The 25072-nt window shown below is 61.2% G+C and overlaps 1 protein-coding gene across 1 annotated transcript; it reads left to right on the top strand.

Moving 5' to 3' along the window:
- Positions 1 to 24171, top strand: ELN (elastin). The gene is made up of 35 exons (XM_040612324.1): positions 1 to 177; positions 6993 to 7046; positions 7517 to 7543; positions 7713 to 7745; positions 8975 to 9019; positions 9657 to 9749; positions 10157 to 10216; positions 10330 to 10395; positions 10480 to 10527; positions 11695 to 11766; positions 12008 to 12034; positions 12243 to 12314; positions 15285 to 15326; positions 15772 to 15840; positions 16119 to 16163; positions 16302 to 16382; positions 16479 to 16538; positions 17454 to 17558; positions 17651 to 17701; positions 19128 to 19259; positions 19341 to 19394; positions 19535 to 19657; positions 19769 to 19828; positions 20407 to 20529; positions 20745 to 20798; positions 21028 to 21162; positions 21334 to 21381; positions 21805 to 21846; positions 22036 to 22095; positions 22529 to 22570; positions 22669 to 22695; positions 22972 to 23013; positions 23226 to 23255; positions 23374 to 23424; positions 23538 to 24171. Exons 1-35 carry the CDS (start codon positions 99 to 101, stop codon positions 23585 to 23587), a joined length of 2202 nt encoding a protein of 733 aa, XP_040468258.1. The 5' UTR covers positions 1 to 98; the 3' UTR covers positions 23588 to 24171.
- The last annotated feature ends 901 nt before the right edge of the window (positions 24172 to 25072 follow it).

Genomic DNA, 25072 nt, shown 5'->3' with positions numbered 1-25072 from the left:
CCCCCCCCCCCTTCCCCTCGCATCCTTGGAAGCAACAATTAAGCAGCTCTGGGATAAAACACACTGCCTGCAGGAGCACGGGGGCATTGCTTCAAGAGATGGCAAGGCAGGCAGCTGCACCCCTCCTTCCCGGAGTCCTCCTCCTCTTCTCCATCCTCCCGGCTACTCAGCAAGGAGGTAAGGAAAGAAAAGGCTCCTTCCCCCTTAGCCCCGGCCCGTGCTTTCCCCCTGCTTGCGGGGACCCTCCACGAGCGCCACGGATCGGCCGCTGCGCCCCTCGCAGCCCCCCGGGCAGCCCCACGCCTGCCGCAGCTGTATGTCCCCGAGCAGGGACAGGCAACCCCCCTGCCCTGCCTTGGGGACGTCCCTGAGGGTGGGAGGGCAGTCCCCAGGGTGCCACCAGCCCGGAGGGTTCTTGGCCCCCCAGCCGCGTGTACCGTGCCCGGATGGGGGGGAATGTCACCGAGGAGGGTGACACCGGGCAGCCCGGGACTGGCACCGCTTGCATGAAGCACTTGTCAGGGGGAGGCTAATGAGGTGCTGCATCCTGGCGAGAGGCTCGGGGACATGCAGGACTCTAGGGGCTTGGGGATATGCGAGGCTCAGGGACACGCAAAGCTTGAGGACACAAGAGGGTCAGGGCCATGAGAAGCTCAGGGACACAAGGGGCTTGGGGACATGCAGGCAGAGCACATGCAGCTGGGGGTAGCTGCCAAGCTGCCATGGGGAACGTAAGTGTGAGGGGCCAGGGGACCTGACACCTGTCACCCCCTCTCTGCGATGGCGGTGTGAGCTGGAGGGGCAGTGGGGGGGTGTGTGCGTCCCGCAGTCAATGTGTGCAAGCTGCTGCGCAGTGTGTGGCCAAGACACAGCCTGCCGGGCTGGTGCAGCTGCAGAGCAGCTCGACCCACCCAAATCGCTCTGGGTGCCTGGGGTGGCCCCTGCACCATCCTCCCTGCACTGATGTCACCATTGTCAGGTCCATCCACCAGTGCATGGCACAGGTCATGGCTCACTGGCGGGCAGTGACAGGGGCTGTGTCACACCCCAGCACATGCACATGCAGCAAACTCGCTGCTGGGGCGGGGAGGCAAAAGCCAGCACAGTGGTGCACATCCCACGGCACCGCGTGACAAAGCTGGAGCCGCCAGCGCAGCAGGTGCCTGCCCACCAGACGGCTTGCGTCTTGTGGTCAGGACATGAGCATGCACAGAGGTGGGGAGAGCAGCTCTGAGAACAGATTTATGGCCTGCTGCGCTGGCCAAACAGGGCAAGGGTCTGCGAGATGGGGACAGCATGGTCAGGGATGGGACAGCCACCTCCAGAGAGCCAGGCAGTGCTCGCTCTGTGTCATGTCATGGAGAGTGTGTGATGGGCAGAGCCACCATCAGTGATGGGGTCGGTGCCAGAGCTGTTGTGTGAGGCTTGTCAGGCAGAGAGGACCAAGGACCAGAGGAGGGGAGGGGGCAGGACCCTGTGGACAGGGGAGGGCAGTGCCAGGGCTGCGTGTGGCATCAGGCAGCTTCAGGCTGGGCTACTCCTTGCCCAGGGCAGAGCCCTTAGGGCTCTGCAGCCAGCAGCTCCATCTGCCAGTGCCCTGCAGCTCCCTGCTCTGTCCTGCTGTGGTGGGCTCCAATGACCCTTACCATGGGCTGGTCTGACCCTGGCTGTGCAGGCAGTGTGACCTCAGAGTGGTGCCAGGCCAGGCAGCTGCCTGTAAAGCCAAGCTGCTGTTCAGTGCCTGATCTTGGGTAGCTACAGCTCAGGGTCAAGGTGCTTGGTGGGGTGCATCTTAGTCCTGGGCACTCTCCATCTCAGGCAGTGATGTTCTCTGTTGGCTTCCTGAACCACGGTGGCTTTGCTCCCCAGCTCTCAAGCAGTGGCCAGCTGGGACAGTCTCATGAGGACTTCGGGCTCTGGGCGAGATCCTGCAGCAGTTTTTGAGCAGTTTGGGACTGGCGGCCCCACTCCATTCCCTGGCTCAGTCTCCAGGGGTGTTTGCTGGTTTGGGAAGCAGCTCACAGAGGAGGTGGCCCTGGCCCTGGAAATGCTGCCAGTGCTGATGGGGACACCAGAAAATACTTCCCCAATGGAGAAATGACTAGTATCTCTTCAGCCTGATGTATTGCATGGCACTGGGCAGGCTGAGCCATGCTCCTTGCCCTGCCAACCCTCAGGGACTGAGATGGGACAGAGGCACAGCCAGGGGCACAGTGTGTGGGGGATGCCAAGGTGCTGTAGGGTGCACCCAACCTGGAGAGGGCTCAGGGCAGCATCCTTCGGCACCTGCTGCCAGTGCAGCTGCAAACCAGCCTGGCAGGAAGGGGACCCTTGAGACATCCCAGGGTCAAGGGGGAAAAAGGACCCCTGCACACACAGACTGTCCCCCTGAGAGCAGTGTCAAGGGGCTGAGCCCCAGACTTGCAGCAGTTGGCAGTAGTCGGTAAGCTCCCAGCAGCAAGTCAGGATCATCCCATGCTGCTCAGCAGAGTTGTACTGGGCACTGTGGGGATGTGCATGGCTGGATCCAGGCTGCTGCCTGGGAAAGCTGCTGTGTGTTTCTAAGTGCAGCATGTCCCCGCATTTGTAGCGGGACATCTGTCCCTCAGTGCTTCCATCCATCCCTCAGTGCTTCCTGTGCTGGAGCACAGGGGATCCTGCAGGAGCGACACTCCCAGGGGGAACAAGAGGGACACAGGTCCCAGCCCTGCAGGCTCTGGGACCACAGCAGGCAGCTTGAGTGGGTGCAAAGAGGCTGGCACCAGGTGTGCTGGCATCCCAGCCTGGGTACCGTGAAGACCCTCTGAGGACACCCAGAGTCCCCTGTGTGCCCCAGGGCCAGTAGTGCCAGTTGTGGGGCTGGGATGGCATCTCCCCTTCCCAGCTGAGTACCTCCCCACGGCACTGGCCTGCTGGGGTTGCTCCCTCTGCAAACAACTTGCAGGGTGCAGCTTGTCCGCCAGCACTCAGAGATGAAAGCTGAATGCTTGAGGGGGCTGGAGAGGAGCCAGGCTCTCGACAGCAGCCCCTCCTGCTTCCCCCTGAGCTGCTACCAGAGAGCTCGGGCTGGGATGCAACACAGCTTCAAAGTTGCTTGGAAACTGCTGTTTCCAGAACTGATTCTCCCAAGAAAGAAAAACACCAGTGGTGTGAGGGAAGAGGGGAAATATCTGTGGTGGTTACATAATAAACCTCCTCCAGGAGTGGTTGCCCACAAGTGCAGGGAGGATGGTGAGGTACAAGGTTTGGCTGCCTGGTGAGGGTGTGAGCTCATGTCCTGCAGTGGATTCTCCAGCCTGGTCTTGGTCTTGAAAGCTGTCAAATAGAGAAAACATGTATTTCTGGCTTGTAAAGGAAGCTGCAAGCAGTGGTGCAGGTAGAAATGATGCTGATGATGCAAACAGTGGTCAATCTGAAGCAGCACAAGTAGTGCAGACAGAACAGTGCAGAGTGACCTGTGGTACAGAGCTATGTGAAAAAAAGTCTAGTTCCTGTAAACACCGGATCCTATTCCACACCAGGACCTGAGTATCTCCAAGTGCCAAACTCTACCACAGCTGGCACACCCTACCACATATGGGTTGCAAATTCTCCTGCCTCTGGCTTGAGAAGACATCCCCAGGGGGGGTGCTGGGGGCCAGCCCTGTGCTCTGCAGTCTTACAGCCCAGGAGAAAAGCTGGGAGACAGGAGAAACCCCCCTTCCTGGAGTCCTGCAGGCTTGGAGCAGGGACAGAGGCAGCACAGAGCTCCTTCAGTGCTGGGAGGCTCGTGGCTCAGTTTCCCCTTCCCTGATGTGCCAAAGGAATGCGAGATGGAAAGGCTGAAGGGGGTATGCCTCACCGGGTAGCAGAGCGGAGCTAGGCTATGGGCTCCGGCCCCAAGGAAGGAGAGGGCTGGGTGATGAATGATGAGGCTGAGGAAGGACAGGGACTGGCTGGAGAGCAATGGCCACAGCCCAGTGTGACCTCAGGGAGCTCGTGGTGTAGCTGCTGCCGAGTGTGTGGGCTGCTGTCAGCACCTGAGCTGTGGTGGTGCTGCCGATGGGTGGGACTGGTGGTGCTGGGGTGAATTTGGCTGCTGGTCCTCAGCTGGAGAGCAGAGCAGGTCAGAGAGCCCTGTGCCCCCTGGCAGTGCCCACACCGGGGAGCAGACCCCAAGCTGAGATACGGGCACTCCCTCCCCACTGGGATGAGTCCAGCTTTGCCAGCACCACAGCAGTTTGTAAAAGAGCTTCAAGGGAAGTCCAGAGCTGGCCATGTTTGGCAGCAGAGCTGGTCAGGGAGAGTGGCAAGGGAGGGAACAGCCTCCTGCAATGCTCCTGAGAGAAAACCTCAGCTCCCCAGAGCCGCATGGCATCCGCAGCCCAGCCATCCCGCTGCCCCCAGCCATCCCGGCTCCTGCCAGGACTTGCTGACCGCCTCTGCCTCCTGATCTGGGCATGGAGATGGTTGATGAACCAGCACATCCCCTGTGATCCTCCAAAAGGTGCAGATGAGCACAGCACCTTGGCCCTGGCATGGTGTTTGAGGGATGCCGAGGGAGGGGGAAGTAACAGTGGCACCACAGGGGGAGCCCCTTGCCAGGGTCTACAGTGTCCAGGAGGGTGACAACAATGAAGGGCAGCTGTGGCTGCAGGCATATGTCACCTGGAGTGTCACTTGGACCTTTCTAGGGTCCCCACACAGCCCAGGAAGGCTAAAAGCCATCATGCCTTGTCCCAGCTTCCCCAGGGGTCTCTGCCAGGCAGCACTGGCACAGCAGGACAGAGGGATAGGGGACCTCAGCCTGGGTCCCCAGCTGCCTGGTGTCACCCCAGCACTAGGGACCTGGCCTGGCTAAGCACAGCAGGGACCCTCCTGCTTGGTGGGGGAAAGTCACTGGCCCTGGGCATGGGGGTTCCTAGCCGGATCCTGGCCATCCTGCCGGCTCTCACTCCCAGCGGCAGTGGGGCATCCCCTCCCAGCAGGGTGGGTTGGGGAGGGCAGGCGATATGTGGACGCTTGCTCAGAGTTTGTTTGGAAACAGGCAAGAAGTTGGGATTTGTGTTTCCAAGCTGGGGGTGGTGGGGTGGGTGTGGGGTGGGTGTGGGAATGTGCGGGGAAAATGAGCTGCTCCATAAACCCCTGGCTGGCAGCCGGGCTGGGCTGTGCTGTGCCAGAGGGGTGAGCTGGCTGGCCTGAGTAATGACCGAGCACGTGTCCCCTCCACTGCAGGGGATATCAGCTGCTCCAGGGCTGGATTCGACCTCCAGCCCCAACAAGGTGGTTTTTTGGGGCACAGGGCTGAGCTCCACTCTTTGGCATCACTGGGGCATATGGGGGCTGTGTGATGTGTCCCGGCACAGGTCCTCTGCCGATGGGTTTGTGGGTGTGTGTCCTGCCAATGCATGTGTCCCAACTTCTCCTGTGCATGCAGAGCCAGACGTCCCCCTTGTATGTGTCCTGACACACGTGTGGGTGCATCGTGGCACTGAGTCTTCTGTGCGGCTGGGCTGGGGGTCCGTCACAGGTGCCCTGGGTGGTGGGGAACACAGGTGAGCAGGGCTGAGGGGACAGCCTCATCCCTGGCATGTTGCAGCGGGCAAATGTTGGGGTGAAGCAGGGTGCTAAGGAGCACAGCAAGAGGGGACTCCAGAGTTTGCACCACATCTGAGATGGAGATGTGCAGCACAATGTGCCCCCCTCCCTGGCATGCCAGCTCTGCCACCTGTCTGGCACCTGCCTGCACTGGCTGCCCTGCTCAGTCCCAGGGCACCACACAGGCTGTGGTGGTGTGGCCAGGGCTGTGCCACTGCACGCACCCAGCTCTTGGGGGTGTGTTGGGTCCCCCAACCCTCACTGAGGTGCTAAGCCTCAGAGCAGGGCAGCAGGTTCTCAGGTCCCAGCCACGTCACCACAGGGTCCCCAGTGCCTGTCCACCCTGAACTCCATCCCCTCTGCCCAGAGCAGGCAGGAGAGCTGGGTGCAGCTTGCCTTGGGGTTGCTGGCTATGGCAGTGCTGCACTTGCCTCTGGCAACCCCCAAATCTACTTGCCAGTCTCACTGCCAGCTGTCCTGCAAATCCCACTGCAAACCCCATGGCAACTCCCCCAGTGTCAAAAACATGCTCCAGCGGGAATTGGAGCATCCCTCTGCCTTGCAGCCTCCTTGTGCTGCCAACCCTCCTGTAAGCTGCCACCCCATCCATAGCCCTGGTGGAGCAGGGGCGACCACTGAGGAGATGGCTGCCTGGTGGTCTGCAGAAGACATACCTTTGCCAGGGTCCAAATGAGCCAAAAAACATTGCTGTGGTGTCTGAGCATGAGCTCCAGATGTCCTGGAAATTGGTGGGATCTGGGCAGTTAGCTTTGCAGAGATGGGCAGAGGCATGCAGGTGGTTGGGTGTCAGCACTGTCCTCCCAGTCCAACAGCAGTCCTGCTGGCCTGATCTGGCTCTTCCAGCTGGCAGCTCAGCAGGTAAGGCAAGGCAGGGGAGGCAGCATGGGCATGGGGCAGCCACAGCCAAGCATGCTCAGGATTGACTGGGACCAGTGAGGTCTGTGGGCATGAACTGGGACAGCCTCACCCTGTCATGCATGACCATGCCTGGACCTGTCCCTCCAGAGCCATGTGAAGCTGGAGGTGATGGAGATGGCACTGGTGGTACAGGACAGGTTTTGGGAAGCAGAGCTGGACACCAGCTAGCCTCACTCCATACCAGCCCTGTGTCCCTCTGTCCCATGCAGGACCAAATCCTGCTGACATCTCCACCAAGATGTCCTCTCCGGCTCCCAGTTGGGGCACCTCTAAGCCCTGTCACCACTGTCATACTGGGGAAACTGTGGTGTGCAAGAAAAGGCAGGAACCTGCCTTTGAGCCCTGCCCAGGGCTCTGCATGCCAACCCCACCTGCAGAGAGCAGCTCCCTATCCCAGGGAACGTTCCCCCACCCTGACCTGCTGGATAGACTTGGATCCCTGGGGAGATTTTAATGATTATTGTCTCTTCTTGCAGGGGTCCCTGGTGCTATCCCTGGAGGGGGAGTGCCAGGAGCAGGCTTTTTCCCAGGTAAAGGGGTCCAGGCAGTGTTGGGGGGACATCACCTGGCTTGCGGGGATGGGGCAGATGCCTGGGCGGTCCCTGGGTGCCTCTGAGCCAGCATGGAGGGCTGGGGACCTGCCAGCCAGGATCAGGGGCCATGGGGACGCACTGTTTGGCTGCTCAGCCCTGGGTGGCTGCACTAATGCCAGCCTCATGGCATGGGGACAGAACTGGTGGCAGTGCCAGGCTTACACTGGGTGTCACTAGCCCAGGGCTGGCACCTACACCTTTCCCAGCCCTGGCCATGGGAGGTGCTCAGAGGTCACAGCCTGTCCCCGATGTTTCAGCCAAAAGCTTGGGGGCATCCTGGGACGGGGAGGTGCCCCATCCCCTTGTGACCCTCTCTGCCTCCCCATGGACCCCTGGGAGCCTGGCGTGGGTGGGTGGGTGGTGGGTGCTCACAGGGACGGGTGCTAACACTGTGCTGTTGCTTGCAGGTGCTGGGGTTGGAGGTTTGGGAGCAGGTGAGTGCTGATACCCCTTTGCCCAAGGTGTGCAAGGATGGGGAGGGGGGCAGCACCCCCCGAAGAGCTGCCTTGTGGTGAGCAGGGGGTCTGCCACGAGGCTGGCCCCATCTTGCGGGATGCTCAGAGGAAGGGTGGCTCTGACCCCTCTCCACATGTTCTCCCTTAGGACTTGGGGCTGGAGGAAAACCTCTCAAACCAGGTAAAAAGCCTTTCCTTGGTGCTCTTGCCATCTCTGGCCATGCCAGTGGACAGGATATTTCCTGACCCCTGTTGCCCTCATGTTTCTCCCACACGGCCAAGGGGAACCCCCCACCACTTTCTGCACTGCCTGGCCACACTAACCCCTGCCAAGCCCCCATAGCCACAGGGGAGCCTTCCTCCCTCATGCCCTGCTTTGGCGCACTCCCTTCTTCCCTTCAGGCCCCACAGACTTCCCTTTTGGGGTGCTTGCTGCCTGCAAACCTGTGCCAAAGCTCCTCAGGACGATGCAAAGCCAGGCAACACTCACTCAGCCCCACTGGGAGCCCATGTCTGTGGGAAGCTGGCAGCACCTCTGCCTGCCTGTGTTCGTGGCTGAGCAGCTTTTGCTGGGGCTTCTGCAGCCGACGCTGGGGTTTGTCTGGCCTAGAAATGAGGGGGTGAGAGGGGCCATCACCGGGAGAGAGACGAGATGCTTAGCAGGAGGATGCACAGCCCAAGGGCACTGAGCCCGGGGCATGGTGGGGAGGTGCTGGGGCAGCAGGGACTGAATGTACAGGGGGGCAAATCTGATACCAACAGAGATGCCTCATGCCTACCAAGGCCCAGGGACAGATGCTCTTTTAGGTGGAGACCAGGGTCTCCCCTCCCTGCCCAGCCCAGGGGTACCCGCGGCGCCCCAGGGTAGGGGCACGCTGCATCCCCCCGGCCCCCCGAGCCGGCTTGTCTGCGCGGCGGGAGCGCCAGCCCGAGGCGGGGGCCGGCAACCTCCGTTTACTCAGATTTCAGCTCGTGGAAAGAAAAACAAGGCCCTTTATTTCGGCATAATTAAAACCAACCGCGGCGCGGCTGTGAAGCCCCAGCCGGAGCAGTGTCTGTGCCCCGAGCCAAAGGCACTGGAATTTGCGCCTGGAGGGAGCCAGGACTGATTAGCCCCAGATGTTGGAAGGCAGCGCTGGCCCGAGCCAGAGGGGCTCATTCCTCAGCCATAAACATTTCGGCTCGTCCCCTCGTGGCCAGGCAGGGTGGGGGGATGGGTGAGGCAGAAAGGGATGGGATGGGGGACCTGGATGCTGGCACCGGATGCTGGCAGGCATGTTTGTCACCCTTCCCGGTGCCCAGCCCGGAGGCATGCTCCTGTCCCAGGGGGACCTGGTGCAACAGGATGCTCCTGCTCGTCTGGCCCTGGCTGTCCCCCCCCCCCATACCTCATCCCACTTCTCTTTCCAGGGGTCGGAGGCCTCGGGGGACTCGGCCCACTTGGCCTGCAGCCAGGTGAGCACAGACCACTGGCTGCCCCTGCTCTGGGCTGTCCTCAGGGTGATGTCCCCAGAGAAATACCTTGGGGACAGCATGTGGCTTGTCTCCATTGGGTGCTCTTTGTAGCCTGCCTGGTGGGTCCCTTCTGGGCTGGGCACCCTTCCCAGACCCAAGGGACTGGCAGCTGCCAACAGGAAGCCCTGTGGTCTCCCACCATCATGGCATCAACTGTGGCTGGGTGACCCCAACCAGCAATAGGCAAGGAGGGACCTGGGGTCCCCGCGGGGTCTGCAAGCAGAGGGACAGTGCCTGCACACAGCTGGCCAGCCTGCCACGTGAACCAGTTGGCAGGGACCCAGGAGTCTGCAGCAGCTGATGACACCACAGGGTGCCCTGGGTGGTGCTAGCACAGCTGGTGACGGGTAGGATGTGGATCAGAGCAGGTATTTGAGGGGATGCAGGGAGAAGCCGGTGCAGGACAGGGCAGTGCCTGCTAACCCCTGCCTTGCCCAGCTCAACGCCAGCCCTGGCACTGCCGCGCAGCCCCCCATGGCTCACCATTCCCTGCACCCACTATGGCCAGCATGGAGAGCAGGTTACCTTCTTGCCAGCTGCTTTTTGGGGATGCTCATGCTGGTTATTCTTGCCACAGGTGCTGCGGGTCTCTTTCCTGGAGGTGCCTTTCCTGGGGGCGTCTTCCCAGGCGCTGCCTCTGCTGCTGCGCTCAAGGCTGCTGCAAAAGCTGGTGAGTGCTGGGGGTGTCTGATGCAATGCTGGGCCAGGGCAGCCCCCAGGGAATCCTGGTGTTCCCTGGAAGCCTGGTTTAGGAGAGCTTTCCCCATGGAACTGGGGGGCTGTAAGTGGGAGGGTCTGCTTTTGTGGGGATCCCCACCAATTTGGAGGGACCCTAGCACATCTTGGTATGCCAGGAAAGTGACATTGGCCAAACCTGAGCCCTCAGGAGCAGAGAGCACCGAGCTGCCTGGTCTCTGTGCCCAGGTCTGGGGGACTTATCCCTGGTACTGCCTCAGGGTGTCCCCTTTGCCCCCAAGAGCTGCCCTGAGCTTGTCCCTTCCTTTGGCATCACTCCGGCCACCCATAGCCCAGCAGTGGCATCTCACACTGGTGCACTCCTCTTCCCAATGCCTCCAGGTGCTGGCATTGGTGGCGTGGGTGGAGTTGGTGGTCCTGGTGGCCTCGGGGTCTCCACAGGTAGGAAATACCCCTTGTCCAGCATAGCCAGTCCTGGGGCAGACTTGTCCCCATGCCTGCCAGGGTGGGCAGGAGCCGGTGCCTGGGGCTCAGGGGGTCTCTGCTGCCTGCAGGTGCAGTGGTACCGGGCGGGGTGCAGCCCGGGGTTGGTGCAGCAGGGAAACCCCCCAAAGTACCAGGTAGGTGCACGGCCCCAAAGCTGGGGCCAGGGCGGGGAATGGCTCTGGCTGGGTGCTCATCCCTGTCTTTCTCTTGCCTGGCAGGTGCTGGGATTCCTGGAGCTTTCCCGGGTGGCGTGCTCCCTGGTGCAGGTGAGCTGGGGGTCCCCACCCCACTGGCAGCACCTCGACCTCTGAGGGTGTCCTCAACTGGTGCCAGCACCCCGGTTTGAGTTGATAGCCTTGTGGCCAGCTGTACCCTGGGCATTATAACACCACTCCTGCCTGCCCTGCCCACACAGGCAGAGCACCCTGTCCTGCAGAAGGCTGCAAGAACCCCATGCTGCCCGCCTGCCTAACGCCCTGCCTGCCCCATCACTGCTGCACCCTGCAGTTTCCAAACCCTTTCCCTGGGGCCATAGTGACATTTCCACCACGCCAAAGGCAGGGGGACCCGGCATCTCTAGGGGCCTTATGCCAAGCTCCACGGGAGCAGGCGGCATCAGCTCTGGGAGAGGAGCTGGCACAGACCACCGGGGCTGGCTTGCCCAGCCAAAGGCAGCATGGGAAGGAGGGGGAGGAGGTGGCAGAGGGGGGAGAGGAATTCCTCACTGCAAAGTAATTTGGGGGAGGAAAACTTGTGAAAAAAAGATGTTTCGACATCGTCAGAAGGAGAAGTGTGTTGCTGGTCAGGAATGTCTTTTCCGTGTCTGAAAACATGTGAGTTATAATGAAAGACATTTGTAAAAAGTAAAAAAAAAAAAAAAAAAAAAAAAACCCAAACAAAAAAACCCCACCCCAAACTCAAAAACCCAACCCAAATGACTGCAAGGCCAAAGCACTGCCTGTTGCCCCTGGAGGGTCAGGGCTCAGCGGACAGGACCCTCCCACTCCCCAAAGAGCCCCAGCATGCACGAGGCAGTGCACATCACTGGGGCAGAGAGCAATGCCTGGGCTTGGCTATACCATGGCATGGGCTGGTGCTTTGTGGTCATGAGTGGGACTCACTCATGGGTGCCGTATACCCTGCAGGCACCTTGAGCTCCTGTGTTGGCAGCCTGCCCCCTGTCTTGTAAAGCACAGGCAGTCCCAGGAGCAAACCCTTCTCCAGCAGCTCTGCCCGGGGAGTGCGGGGAGGCTGGCATAGGGGGGACCCAGCAAGCCCCTGGGGGATGAGGGTACCTTGTCCCAGGGTACAAGGGTTAGTGCTGAGCCAGAGATGGGTGACAAGGGTTTGGGAGCTGGGTGCAGGGGGCTTGGGTACCAGCAACCCCACAATGTCCCACTGTGCTCACCTGGCCTCTCCGGTCTCTGCTGCAGGTGTCCGCTTCCCTGGTGTAGGGGTGCTGCCTGGAGTACCCACAGGTGCTGGAGTCAAGCCAAAAGGTCCAGGTAGGTCCCCTTGATCGCCTGGAGACACTGGGGTGGAGGGCACATGCAGGACTGGCTCCAGCTCTGCCCTCATCCCCATCCTGCTGGGGCTGGCCCCAGCCCATCCTTTGGGGTTGCAGCCCCACAGGGCACATGGGTAAGCAAAGCTGACCTCCAGCTGAGCCCATGAAGCCCACTCAGATTAGTTTGGACCCCAGAAACCAGCCTTGGCTCATGTGGGTGCCTTTGTGTTTCTGCCTAGGAGCAGGAGCCTTCGCAGGAATCCCTGGTGAGTGTCCTGTCTCTCTCGCCCGTCCTTCTCTTCCTTTCCAAGCCTGTTCATCACAGCCATGGCCTCCACACACCAGAAGATGCCTCAGGGCTTCCCAAGCCACCTGCTGTCCTCTCCCGGGGTGCCCTGGGGCGCTCCCCTCTCGCAAGGACTGGTGGCAGCCTGGGTGCGGGCTCCAGGTGAGAGTCTGCTGTTGGCTTTGCAGGACTGGGAGGTTTTGGAGGTCAGCAGCCTGGTGTCCCTCTGGGGTATCCCATCAAAGCTCCTAAGCTCCCAGGTAAGCTGCCACAGCCAACGGGGCTAGGGGTGAAGGACCCCCAGCAATGCCAGGAGATGGACCTGCTGTTCCCCAGGGCTAAGATGTGGTGCCCCCGGGTCCCCTGGACCTGGCAGTGCCAGTGCTTGCCCTGGGACCACAGGACAGGGCAAGGGACACTGGGCAGGTGTGTTCAGCAGCAGCCCTGCCTATCGCAGCCCCGTGGGCAGCTGCCTGGATGCTGCTGCTGTCCTTGCCCCCAGCCTGTGAGGATGATGCTATGCCTCTCTCCAGCTGTTGTAAGGTAGGAAAGAGTGTGTTCTGGGGACATGCTTTGGGCCAGGCCACCCCAGGCTGTCCCTGCCAGCTCCACCTGGCATGAGGCACAGCCCTTGCAGGGACTGTTTGCTTTCTGTGGCTCCAGAAGTTGTGCCAGGCATTGCTGGGCATTCACCTGGGCCAAAAGTCCTGGCTCAGGGAGGTCTAGCCAAGGCTACCAACAGCAGGCAGGCAGTGGGGATGAAGATCCAGACAGGTGTCTCTCCCCACCGCCTGTCCAGGGAAGCCTGGGGGTGCTCAGCACCCTTTCCTAGGCTGGGCTGCTCCAGGGACATCCATCTCCCAGCCCTGTGCTGGATGCCAGCTCTGCCCATTCCCCAGCCAGCCGTGCCCACACAGGGACAGTGCCAGGATGGACAGTGCCAGGCAGCCAGAACCGGGTGCTGTGCCCTCCAAGGGCCATGCTGCCAGCTTGCTGGTCCCAAGAGCATCCCCAAAGAGGAGGGCAGCCAGGTCTGGGCAGGGGCCTCCATCCCACACTCCTGGGGTGCTGGGAAGTGATTAGATCCACAAGTATTTTCCCACTTGCCGAAACAAATTGCTGCAGGCAGAAAAGCCTTGGCAGTGGGAGCCCACCCCCAGGGAGCAGGTCCCACGCCGTCATGGGCGCTGGCCCCAGCAGCTCTGCTGGCTTCCCCCTGCCGGGGCCCGTGGCCACAAATGACAGCAGAAATGCTTGGCCCACATCAGCTTCCTCCCGTGGAGGCAGAGTTGCACTCGTTAGGGCGACTCAGCCCCGCTGCCATCGGATACTGTCTGGCCTCCCTGCTGCAGCCTAACCCCAGACTGCCTTTCATGCGGTGCCTGGTGCGGAGAGCAAACTGCCGGCACATGGCACGGCCGTGCCTGGCTTCATCCCGTGGCGGCCCCACCAGTGGCCTGCAGCCCGGACAGGACGCTGCTGCTGGCTGACCCACTTTATGGGGAACCTTCGTCAAATAAATCCCTTGGCCAGGGACCACCATCGGTACGTTACAGCTCTTGTGGGGAACAGCAGGACAGTGGTATCTCCAGCTGTGGTTTCAGCTGCTGGGTGCTTCCTGGCACCCTGGTTCTTCCCAGGGTGCTGGGAGATGGCAGTTTGTCACCTCTGAGGGCTTGGAGCTGGCAGTGCGGGGACATACTGGGCTGGCTTTGATGCTGTGGATGGACCCAGGGGCTGTCACACAGTCCTGCATCCTCTGCACTGTAGCCACAGTAAGACTGGGCTGAGAGGGGACGAGGGGACAGCAGGGAAAATAACATTTGCAGGAAAGTCTCCTTTTTGGATGATTTGCTCCAAATGCCCCAGCCATCTCCTGCTCTGTGCTCAGGAGGTGGCCCTGGGGCCACCCCAATTGCTGGGGCCACAGCCTGAAGCTGTGGCTGAAATCAGGGTCCCACCCAATGCCATGGGGATGGGGACTGCTCCCCACTGCCTGGCTGTGCTGGGTGGCATCAGTCTGTGTGAAGCCCTTTCCACACCAGCCAGTGTCCCCATCAGCCCTGAGCCCCTCCAGGAGTGCTGGTGGCATCCTGTGCCAGCGCAGGATGGTGGCACAGCCCTGGGGCAGAGGCTGCTCTCTCCTCCGTCTGGAGCTGCTGGGGAGCTGGGCTTGGACTTGGCAGAACCCTTGGAGACCCAAGGGCTTGGCTTTTGACCCCTGGAGTCACCTCCACAGTGTCACCCAGTGCTGCAGCTTTGGGGTGAGCAAGGAGCTGATGAGGTGCTGCAACAAGGGGGGTCCCCAAGGCAGGGGATACCCGGCACAGTTCAAGGCTACTGCAGCCTGGAAAGCCCCCATCTTCCAGCAATGCTGCACTGGCATGGGACATGGTGGGTCAGGCTGGCAGGGTGAAGGGAAATCTGGTCCCCACGTGCTGGCTGGTGGGTGGGGATAGTGTCCCTTGCCCAAAGAGATGCTTTGCCATGAGCAATCCCATCCTGGCCACGGGCAGTTGCATCCCTGCCCTGCGTGCAACCCCCTCCAGTGGGAGGGCTTGCTCTACGTGCTGCTCAAGCTGTCCCCATCGGGGATGTGGCAGCCCATCACTCCTCCTCATACTACTGCCAGCAGTGATGGGAGCTCGATGCTGCTGGCTCCCAAGTGCATGGTCCCTGCCATGTCATGAGCATCTCCATGTTGTCCTGAGTGGTGGGATCCTGCTCTTTCACAAGGAGACATTTATTTCCCTGGCTGCGATGTTCCCACTTGTAATCCCTCCCCGTCCCTTCGTGCAGACCTCCTAATGAGGTCACGTTTCAGCAGAGGCTCCCAAGCCCTGATTCCAATTAAAACCTTTAATTTGGAGCTGGCGATGGTGCAGACAGCTGGGTACAGCTCTTGCCGCAGGGCTCCCAGGGGACCCCCTGCTGAAGCAGGGTCACGAGAGGCTGCTGCAAAACTGGCTTTGGGCACCACAGCCCTCGGCACGGGGCTGGGAGTGTGTAGCTCTTTATGGAGACGCTGCTTCCGAGGTGATGGAGAAGAGCACCCCCTGGCTTGGCTCCATCATGGGGGTTTGTATCTGGGAGCATTTACTATCCCAACGGAAGGAGCCTTGAGGGCTGGTGCTGCACAGACAGCTGGCAGAGAGGGGCTACACCGCAGGGCAGAGGGGGCACGACCACCGGCAGCCAAGTGCTAACCCGCCACCTTCTCTCCTCTCCAGGTGGCTATGGATTGCCCTACAGCACTGGTAAGCTGCCCTACGGTGAGTGCTTGTAGCCCTTGCTCCGCGGTTGTAGCTCCTCATGGCTCTGCTGACTGCTGCCGTGTATGAGGGGCATCCCGCTCCTAGGGTGAAGTGGTCCCTCAGGGATGCCTGTGATGCCTGTGGACCTGGCTGGGAGCGATTGGCTCTCCCGGCACCCTGCGCCAGGGGGCTGGGAGCTGTTAACCCGCAGGCATGCTGTGGCACCAGCAGCAGCTGGCTGGCTGGCTGGCTTTCTGCTGGGACACATCCTGAGCTGTGGCCAACTCCAGGCAGGGATGTTTGAACTGGCATCTCAACTAGGGGGGAGCTGGCATCCCCCTCCACACCTCTTGATGCCAGAGACAGAGGAGATCCTTTTGGGCTGAGAGTGGCTCCATCTGCCTCATCCCCCTGCCTCAGGCCAGTGCCTGACCTGTCTTTGCCTTTCTGTTTGTGATTGCAGGCTTCGGGCCCGGTGGGATAGGAGCCGGCATCGGGGCAGGAGGGAAGGCAGGGTACCCCACTGGAACAGGTACGCTCCCAGGGAGGAGGCTGGCACAGGCGTGGCGGGGGGACTGAGCACCATTGGTCACTTTGCCAGTCCTTGGATGGGATGTTGGGCACTGCCCAGCTGTCTGGTGGCCCAGGGTGGCAGTGTCACCCCAGGGACAGCCTGGAGGGGGCATCACCTCCTAAAGGAAAGCGGGTGGATGCTGACAGGAGGGGCCAGGCCCCAGGGTCCCTGTGGGATGGGGGAGCTGAGGTGGGAACGGTCTCAGGACCTCAGTGGCTGCCCATATCCCTCCCCAGGAGTCGGAGCACAGGCAGCAGCAGCAAAAGCAGCAGCGAAGTATGGTAAGTCACCCTCCGTGGGCACATCCATCCCCCATCTCTCCAGAAGGGCATCTGCTCCCTCCCTCCCTCCCAGGCTGTGGGGATGCTGCTCGTGTCCCCACATCACCGAGCTGATGGTTATGATTTCCACTGCTGCAGGAGCCGGTGTCCTACCTGGGGCTGGCATCCCGGGAGTCGGTGGAGTGGTACCTGGTGTCGGTGTGGTCCCAGGAGCTGGAGGTGAGGCGATAGCAGGGCTTGACCCTTGACCCTGGGGATGAGGGAGGGTCATCTCCCCCTTCCCACACCTCTGACTCTCTCCCACTACCCTGGCAGTTGGAGGGCCAGCAGCAGCAGCAGCAGCGGCAAAGGCAGCAGCAAAGGCAGGAGCGTTTGGTGAGTTCCCTGCTGTCTCAGATACATGCTGCAGCTGCCTGAGGGGCCAAGCTTGCTTTCAGGGCACAGAAGAGCTGTACATTGGTGCTGGGGCTGCACAGCTTCACCACCTGCCCCTCCACCCTCTGCCCCATCTCCTGGGCTGCTGTCCCAGTCCCAGCCCTCAGCCCCAGCATCATCAGCTACTTGCTGGAGCTTGGGGCAATGGAAAGCCACTCTTCTGGAAGGCAGCAAGGTGCAAAACCTCTCCAGGACTGCAGAGAGGCTTTAACCCCTTGGGGGCAGCTTCCAGCAGCCTGTTGGGAGAGCAAAAGCCTGGTTTGCAAAAAGCAGTTTTTTCAGTGATGTCTGTGGGGCTGGCTGGGCCACCTTGCAATGCAGCAGCCTGACACGGGGGCAGTACGTCCCCATCGTGCATGGTTTCTCCATAAGAGATGTGATTTTTCTGTGCTGGGCTCTGGCAGGGAGTCCAGGGAAATGGCCTCTGTGACGACCCATCATTTGTTAGTGGAGGGATGCACTTGGTGATGCAGACCTTGCATTTGCTGCTCCCCTCATTGGCTGTTTTGCAGGAGAAAAACAAGTAGCAAATAACCACTCATTGGAGCATCGAAAGGAAATGTGTCAGTCGCAGGAGCAGCTGGGATTTACAACCATGGCCTTGGGAGACCTTGGGGTCCTCAAGCTCCTGGGTGACTGGGTGGGCTCCAGACCCCTGGGTTGGGTGTAGGGAGCTGAGAAGCCCAATCCTGGGCACATCCCAGGTCCCCTGCACAGCTGGTTTGGGAGGTGTGGGGAGCCCACCTCAAAGCCAGATGCCTGGGAGCCTCCCATGACACCAGGGGAGACCATGTCCTCACCAGTGGCATGGGGTGTTCTGGGGTGTGTGTGTCTCACTGCTCTGCTTCCCTCCAGGACCAGGGGTGGTGCCTGGGGTTGGCGGTGTCCCAGGCCTCATACCCGGCGTTGGCGGTGTCCCCGGCTTGGTGCCTGGTGTTGGAGGTGTCCCCGGGGTGGCAGGTAACTGTTCCCAGGAGCCCTGTCCCCACTGCCTGGCTTTGCAACAGGCACAGGGACCGGTGGCTGAGGGTCTGTCTCTCCCTTGTCCATAGGAGTCGGGACGCCGGCAGCAGCGGCAGCAGCAGCAAAGGCAGCTAAGTACGGTATGTGCTGTGCTCAGGGAGCTCCCAAACAGCTCCCCGGGGACCCTTGCTGACCCTCTCCACCCGTGGCACCCAGGGTGCCCCAGGCAGGCGGGTGTCCCCTGGGGATCACTCCTGATGGCTCATTATGGGGAGGTATCTGGGGACTGGGTGCACACAGCCCAGCTCCCAGCTGCTGCACCCAGGCTTGGCTTCACCCCCAGAGCAGTACCTTCTCCCTCCATGGGGTTTTTGCAGGCTGCTTCATGGAGGTGAATGGACGAGACCAAACTTGTGTCTTGGGACTTTGTCTGAATTCTTGGGTTTTGTATGAAATCCCTTTTCCTGGCAGCACACCTGACCCAGGGTCTGGTACTTGCAGGCTCAGCCTTGCTGCCCAAGTGGGCAGAGATCCCTGGCAGAGGGATCCCTGCCCAGGGTCACTGCCTTCCAAAAACCTGGTGGGATCCACGAAGTGCATCTGACTTGGGTCTAGCAAGACCCAGATGCCCAGCAGGCATAACCACACCCAAGGGAGCTCCAGTATCCAGCAGAGTGAGGGATGTGGCCAAGCAGAAACGAAGCTGGGAGCCCTGGCACAGAGAGGAGGAAGGGCCCTGAGGCTCCATGCAGGGCTGGAGGATCCATGTGCTGCTCCAAAAGGCAGTGCCAGAGGTTACATGCCAGGTTCCAGGCATGTATGATGATATTGCATCAATACTGCAGAGGCTTGAGAGTCCCCTGGGAGCAGCCATGCTTGATGGCTACTTTCCTTCGGGGGCTAAGCTGTTGCCGGCCATTTCTTCTATTTCTCTTATACATCATGTATAAAAAACCCCCACTATGTGCCCAGGAAAGGATGGGATTTAGGGAGAAACTTGGCAGTGACAAGTTAATGAATGTGTGTCTGTGCTGGGGTGCCAGGCACCTGCTGAGCAGGAGGCCATGAGGACAATGCCTCTGGCACTCAGCCCTTCCAAAAGTGACCTGATGCTTGTCCCTGTGGCAATAACAAGTGCCAGCAGGTCAAGGCTGTCACTTCCTGGGCAGCTTCCCAGTCTGGCCAGTACCCAGGGCACTCAGCTGTTCCAGGCAGCTACTGGAGACCATCAGCCATTTCTTCTCTATGGCCTGTCTGGCTGCAAGGCTTGATGTCCCCATGATAAGGACCATCTGGAGCCCTCTGTGATGATGAGGATCATCATGGTCCACTGTGCTGGTGACTTCCCAGCCTCTCTTTTACAACAGCAGATTTCCCATCCTTGCTGGGGCCTTTTGGGAGACGTGGGACCAGTCCCTCCCTTGCACCACTGTGCATTTCTCCTGTGATAAGGTGGTGGGGTGCTCTTCTCACCATGCCATGGTGACAAGAGCAGACTATGATGAGGTCTCACCTTTCAGCTGTTGCTGTGACGAGATCTAACTTCTTCCCTCTTGTTGCCTGCAGGAGCTGGTGTTGGTGTCCCTGGCATCGGTGGCGTCCCTGGTGTTCCTGGCATCCCTGGTGTCCCCGGTGTGCCTGGCGTACCCGGTGTGCCTGGTGTGGCTGGGGTTCCTGGCGTGGTGCCTGGTGTTGGAGGTGAGTGGATAGGCTGGCATGAGCCGATGGGGTGGTGGTGGCCTCGCCGCTCCCCTGACTCTCTTCCTTCTGTCCCCATAGTGGGTGGCCCAGAAGCAGCGGCGGCGAAGGCTGCAGCAAAAGCCGCAGCGTACGGTGAGTCACTGTCATCCTTTCCCAGGGAGGGATGCTTGCAGGGTGCGGGGCACCCCTGGCTCTGTGGATGGCGGGGTGGTCAGCAGGGCCCCTGCCTACAGAGCCTGCCTGCTTGGCCACATCCCTGAACCTCCCTGTAGGTGCAGGGCGTGTGCCCGGTGTCGGTGTGCCCGGTGTCGGTGTGCCTGGAGTTGGCGTGCCCGGAGTTGGTGTGCCTGGTGTCGGCGTGCCTGGTCTGGTGCCTGGAGTCGGAGGCATACCAGGTGAGATGGTGTCTAAGGGATGCTTGGGATGTCCCCAGATGTGCTGATTGAAGGGTACTGACATGGCCATCATGATCCATCACTGCCCCTCATGCTCTCCCTCTCCCACAGGTGTCGGAGGTCCAGCAGCTGCTGCTGCTGCCAAAGCAGCTGCCAAAGCAGCCAAGTACGGTAAGCCAGGGTCTCTCCGGGTTATCCCATATGTCCTGTCTCCTACTGCCTCCTCACCCCAGGCTGCTCCCCTTGCCAGGGATGAGGCCCGGCACTGCATGGGATCCCGGTGGGCTGGGGCGAGGGGTGAGCTCTCCGCAGGGCTCTATGTGGAGTGAGGCCCTGGCTGTGTCAGGGGGTGCTCTCCAGAGAGCTGGTCTGCATGGAGAATCCTAAGTTCACTCTCCATATAACTTCTCATACATTACTCCATCTACCCTCCCATAGAAGACCCACCCATCCCATCGCCAAATGGTTACATCAATATCCATCGGTCCACTCAGCTGTCCATCCATCCATACCTGAATCCATCCATCCATCTCACCATCCACCCATCCATCCACTCACCTATCCACTCCACATCCAGCCAGCCACCCCAGCATCCATCCACCTCATTGTTTATCCATCCATCTATCCACCCACCCATCCATCCCATCCTATCCATCCACCCACCCCAGCCTGCCATGCCTTTTCAGCAGGCTCCTTCCACCATCTTTCTTCCTGAGCTGAAGCCCAAATCCTTCCCTCTCTCCTTGCAGGAGCAGGTGGCCTGGCTCCCGGCGTGGGTGGCCTGGCTCCCGGCGTGGGTGGCCTGGCTCCTGGTGTAGGTGGCCTGGCACCTGGAGTGGGTGGCCTGGCACCTGGTGTTGGAGGTGTCCCAGGTGAGGAGGAGGAGGAAGGTGGGTGGTGGTGGCAGGCTGGCTGGGGCAGGGGCAGATCTGGGGCAGGACAGGCATGAGGAGGATCTTGGTGGTCTCCAGTAACCCGTGGCCATCCCTTGGGGAATGCAGACAAGGTGGGAGGGATGGGGTCTGTCCAACGTTGCTGGAGAGGACCCACCGAGAAACACTGAACCCTTCTTGCTGTGTCTGTTCAGGGGTCGGAGGTCCAGCCGCAGCAGCAAAAGCAGCAGCAAAGGCAGCCAAATTTGGTGAGTTGGCCAGAGAAGCCCGTTGCTCACGGCTCAGCCCACAGCAGGCAGCCCTACCTGCCCAGTAGGCATCTGGGGTCTCCCTGTGAGCCCTGCTGTGGCACAGACTGGTCCAGGGGGAGTTGGGGGCCTTCAGTGGTGGGCACTCCACAACAGACAGATCATGCCACAGGAATATGAACATCACACAGGGATCACCCCCATGCTGCCTCACACCCTCTCTCCACAGGTGCTGGGGTTGGAGGGGTGCCAGGTGCGGTGCCTGGCGTTGCTGGAGTGCCAGGAGTGACGCCTGGCGTTGGTGTTGTGCCCGGGCTGGCGCCGGGTGTGGGGGTACCCGGCACTGGCATCCTCCCCGGGGCAGGTAGGTGCTTCATCACACCCTAGTCGGGGACCTGCTTGGGGACAGTGATCGCTGGGGATGCTAAAAGTCACCAAGCTATGTGGAGGGATGCAGGTGGGATGGAGGGTAGTGGCACATGGAAGGGGTGCAAGGGTGACTGTCCTAACCGTGGTGTCCCCATTTGCTTTGCAGGCATCCCCCAAGTAGGAGTGCAGCCTGGTGCTAAACCTCCCAAATTTGGTACGTAGCTCTGTCATGCTGCCCCACGTCCATGTGGGTAGTCACTGGCCATCTTCCTCATGTGGCTGTTGGGGTGCTGGCCTTGCTTCATGTCCCCGTGTGCCCCCTGGTGCCCTGGTGGAGGGTGGGCCAAGTGTGGGAGGTGGCGTGTTGTCACCCATGGGTGCAAAGTACCACCAGGGCCCCCTCCTGTGGACTTGCTGAGGACATTTTTCTCCCACTGTGCATTCCCTGCAGCAATGCATCGTGCAGGGGGGTGAGTCCCCTCTGGGTCTCCTTGGTCTGGGTGATGTGAGATGGATGCCAGCAACACCCAGGATGGGTGTCAGGGCCACCCCAGCTGGTTGAGAACTGGCTGAGGGTGCCCCGAGCTGTTGGTGCCAGGCTGTGGGGGGACGGGGGTTAATGGGCTCTCTCTGGCAGGTGTTCCCGGGGCTGGAGTCCCAGGAGTCGGCGGCATCCCAGGTAGGTGCTGGTGGGAGCTGAGCCCAGGCAGTGGGGATGTGCAGGCAGAGGGATGCTCTGCCAAAGCTGGGGGGAGTGAGGCTGCCCGAGGAAGGACAGCCACACGTAGCGCTGGGTGAGGAGTAGATCACAGATCTATAGATGATGCTGCCTGTCCTCACTGGTGCTCACCCAGGATCCCCCTCATAGGTGGCCTTGGAGTTGGTGGGCTTGGAGCTGGTGGCCTTGGAGTCGGTGGGCTCGGTGCTGGTGAGTGATGCTGGCCCTTAGCATCAGGACTTCCAAGGGCTGGGGTGCAGGGAGCAGAGTGGCAGTAGCATGCTAGCAGAGTGCCAAAAAGGAGAGAGGATGTAGGGGATGCAGGGTTGCTTTTGTCTGCTCCAGTGGCGGCGCAGTCCCACCCCACACTGTCACTGTGCCCTGTGCCCCATCTTGTGTCCGCTGCCTGCCCTGCTCCCGGGGTATGATCAGAAAGGAATGCCATCACCCAGCAGGTACTGAGGGCCATAGCACCAGCATTGCCCATGCCATGGGGACAGGGCACGGTACTGTACATTGTCCCCAACATGTGGAGATGCTGGTTCCTGCCTGGGGACCCTCTGGGCTCATAGCAGAGTCTGGCTGCAGCCCAGGGGGCAGCGAGCCCCAGTGGGGTCTGCACTGATGCCCCTCTCTGACACAGGGATCTTGTATCCAGGAGCTGTTGGGAAACCTCCCAAGCCAGGTAAGGAGCAGGGGCTGTTCTGGCTGGGGATCTGGAGCAGTGACCCCCATCCCTGTCCCCAAACTCCCTGTCCTTATCAGGGCTCTCCCATTCCACAGGTTTTGGTGCTGGGGGGCTGCAGCCAGGTGAGTGCAGCAGTTTGGGGCTGGGGTGGGAGCATGTCCCTTACCATGCTGTGCTCATCCCCGCTTGCTGTCCCCACTCTGCTGCTGTCCCCTGCTGGGCACCACACTGTCCGGGAGGGCACCCTGAAGCCAGACGGGTGCCATGGTGCAGACAGGGGCTTTTGCAGGAGCTGTCCCTGCAGTGAGGAAGGGTCCTCAGCCAGAATGTCCCCAGCTAGGCAGGGCTAGGGTAGCACTGCTGTCACAGGCTGTCACTGGCTGTTGCTTTTTCCCCAGGAGCTGGAGTTCCCGGCTTCGGCGTATCACCGATATTTCCAGGTACCATACCCAGCTCAGCATCTTGGCACACAGCCGGGGCGCATCTTGCTCCCTGGCTGATTCACGGAGACATGCACAGCCCATGGAACACGGGGACATGGCCGTGGCCTGGGGGGGACCCAGGGAGCTGATCCGGGGGTGCTTGGCTGGGGGTTGCGGGGCAGAGCAATGTGGGTCCCAGCTGAGTGCTGAGGGCTTTGCTCTCCTTTCAGGTGGGGTCGCTGGCCAGCTGGGATTCGGTGGTGAGTGTCCATCCCCCAAGTGGGGCATTTTTTGGGGTGGGGGATGCATATCTCCCCAGCACCCAGCAGCCAAGTGGGGTGGGGGTCCCACTCACCCTGCTCTGCCTCCCCCCTACAGGGAAGCCCCCCAAGCCCTTCGGAGGAGCTCTTGGTGCCCTGGGCTTTAGAGGTAAGTGCTGCCGCCTAGTGACTCCCACCTCCTGGGGCCGGCTCCTGCACCCCGCCCCCCACCCAGAGGTTCGGGGGGTGCAGGGGGGGGCTCACCCTGTGCATCCCCCCCAGGTGGCGTGGGCTGCGCACAAGGGAAGTACTGCGGGAGGAAGCGGAAGTAACCACTCACCATCACTGATGACCTCATGAACTTTGGTGCTACTGCATGGTCCAGAATGTACATCCCAAGCAAAGCTGAGACACCCCCCCTCCCCAAAACCCTGGACCCCCGCTCCCATCGCGGGGCTATTCCCGGTCCCACATTCCCAGGAGGGACCCTGTGCCTCTAGCAGCACCTGTCCCCCTGCCAGCCCCTCTGTCCCGGCAGGGAGTGCGGAATAAACTGCGGGGAGCAGCTGTCCCCCTTGGTGCTATCGCTCCCTGCGGGATTTGGGAGGGTCGTGGGGTGTCACAGCCCCGCCCCCCCCCAGCCCAAGAGTTGACCCCACAGGGGGAGGGGGCAGGATGAGGGGTACCTCACATTGGAGGGAGGGAGGGAAGGGGGTCCCAGCGGCAGGGAGGGATGTCCCCATCGGCCTGGCCTCCCCCCACCCCAGCCAGTCCCCACACTCCCCCCAGCCTGGGGGGGCCACAGGCAGGAGGGGCTCTGTCCTGTCATGTTACTCACTTTGCTATAACTGGGTAGGACGCCCTATATGGAGGGACTCGCTTCCAACAGACTAATAAAGGACAAGTTTTTAAAGGACTCTGACTCTCTTCTGTGTCCCTGACCCCTCTGTGGTGGTGGCAGTGACAGGTGACCCAGGCCAGTGGGTGGCACTGCCCCATGTCCTGTGCCCATGGGTCTGCCTGAGCCTGGGGATGCACTGGGTCCTTGGTCCAGGGATGTGGTGTGGCCCACTGCATGGTCACAGCCCTGGGACACAGTGGGTGGGCGAGGGGACAGGTTGGGGACCCAGGAGAAGGTCTGTGCCCTGTCCCATGGTGATGGCCTGGGGGTAAGGACGACAGCCATGTCCTGTCCCACAGTGACAGCCTGGGGGTGCAGGGAGTTGTCCATGCCCTGCCCTTGCTGACAGCCCAGGGAACAAGGGATACATCCATGCACTGTCCCACGGTGACAACCCAGGGGATAAGGGGGACATCTATCCCCTCCCCATGGTGACAGACCACAGGATGATGGGTATGTCCATGCCCTGTCCCACAGTGTCATCCCAGGGACCCAGGGGAACGGCTGTGCCCTGTCCCATGGTGACAACTCAGGAAGTAAGAGGGATACTCATGTCATGCCACACGGTGGCAGCCCAGATGGACAGGGACACAAGTGCCCTACCCATGGTGACAGCCGGGTGCACAGGGACAACTTACCCACGGGGGCAGCCTGGGTGGACAGGGAGACCCTACCCATGGTGACACCCCGGGTGAATGAGGACACCCGTGCCCTACCCACGGTGGCAGCCTCGGCGCCCCTCGTGCCCCACGTTGCCCTGGCCCTGCCCCCTCCACACAGACCACGCCCCCTCCGGCCCGGGCCCGGCCCTCTCCCCGGCCCCGCCCCTAGCCCCTCTCGGCCCCGCCCCCTGGCGGCCGCGCCGGCGCCGTGCTCCCCCCCGGCCGTCCCCGCCCGCCCGCCGGAGCCGCAGCGG

The sequence above is a fragment of the Falco naumanni genome, chromosome 1 (assembly GCF_017639655.2).
Source record: "Falco naumanni isolate bFalNau1 chromosome 1, bFalNau1.pat, whole genome shotgun sequence".
Taxonomy (NCBI): Eukaryota; Metazoa; Chordata; class Aves; order Falconiformes; family Falconidae; genus Falco; species Falco naumanni.
This window is presented reverse-complemented; position numbering and strand designations above follow the sequence as displayed.

Bases quoted from the DNA above. Each gene is read 5' to 3' on its own strand.
- ELN (XM_040612324.1), top strand. From the start codon at position 99: ATGGCAAGGCAGGCAGCTGCACCCCTCCTTCCCGGAGTCCTCCTCCTC. The intron at 17,702-19,127 runs GTATGTGCTGTG...TGTTGCCTGCAG, and splicing joins AGCAAAGGCAGCTAAGTACG to GAGCTGGTGTTGGTGTCCCT. The intron at 19,260-19,340 runs GTGAGTGGATAG...CTGTCCCCATAG, and splicing joins CGTGGTGCCTGGTGTTGGAG to TGGGTGGCCCAGAAGCAGCG.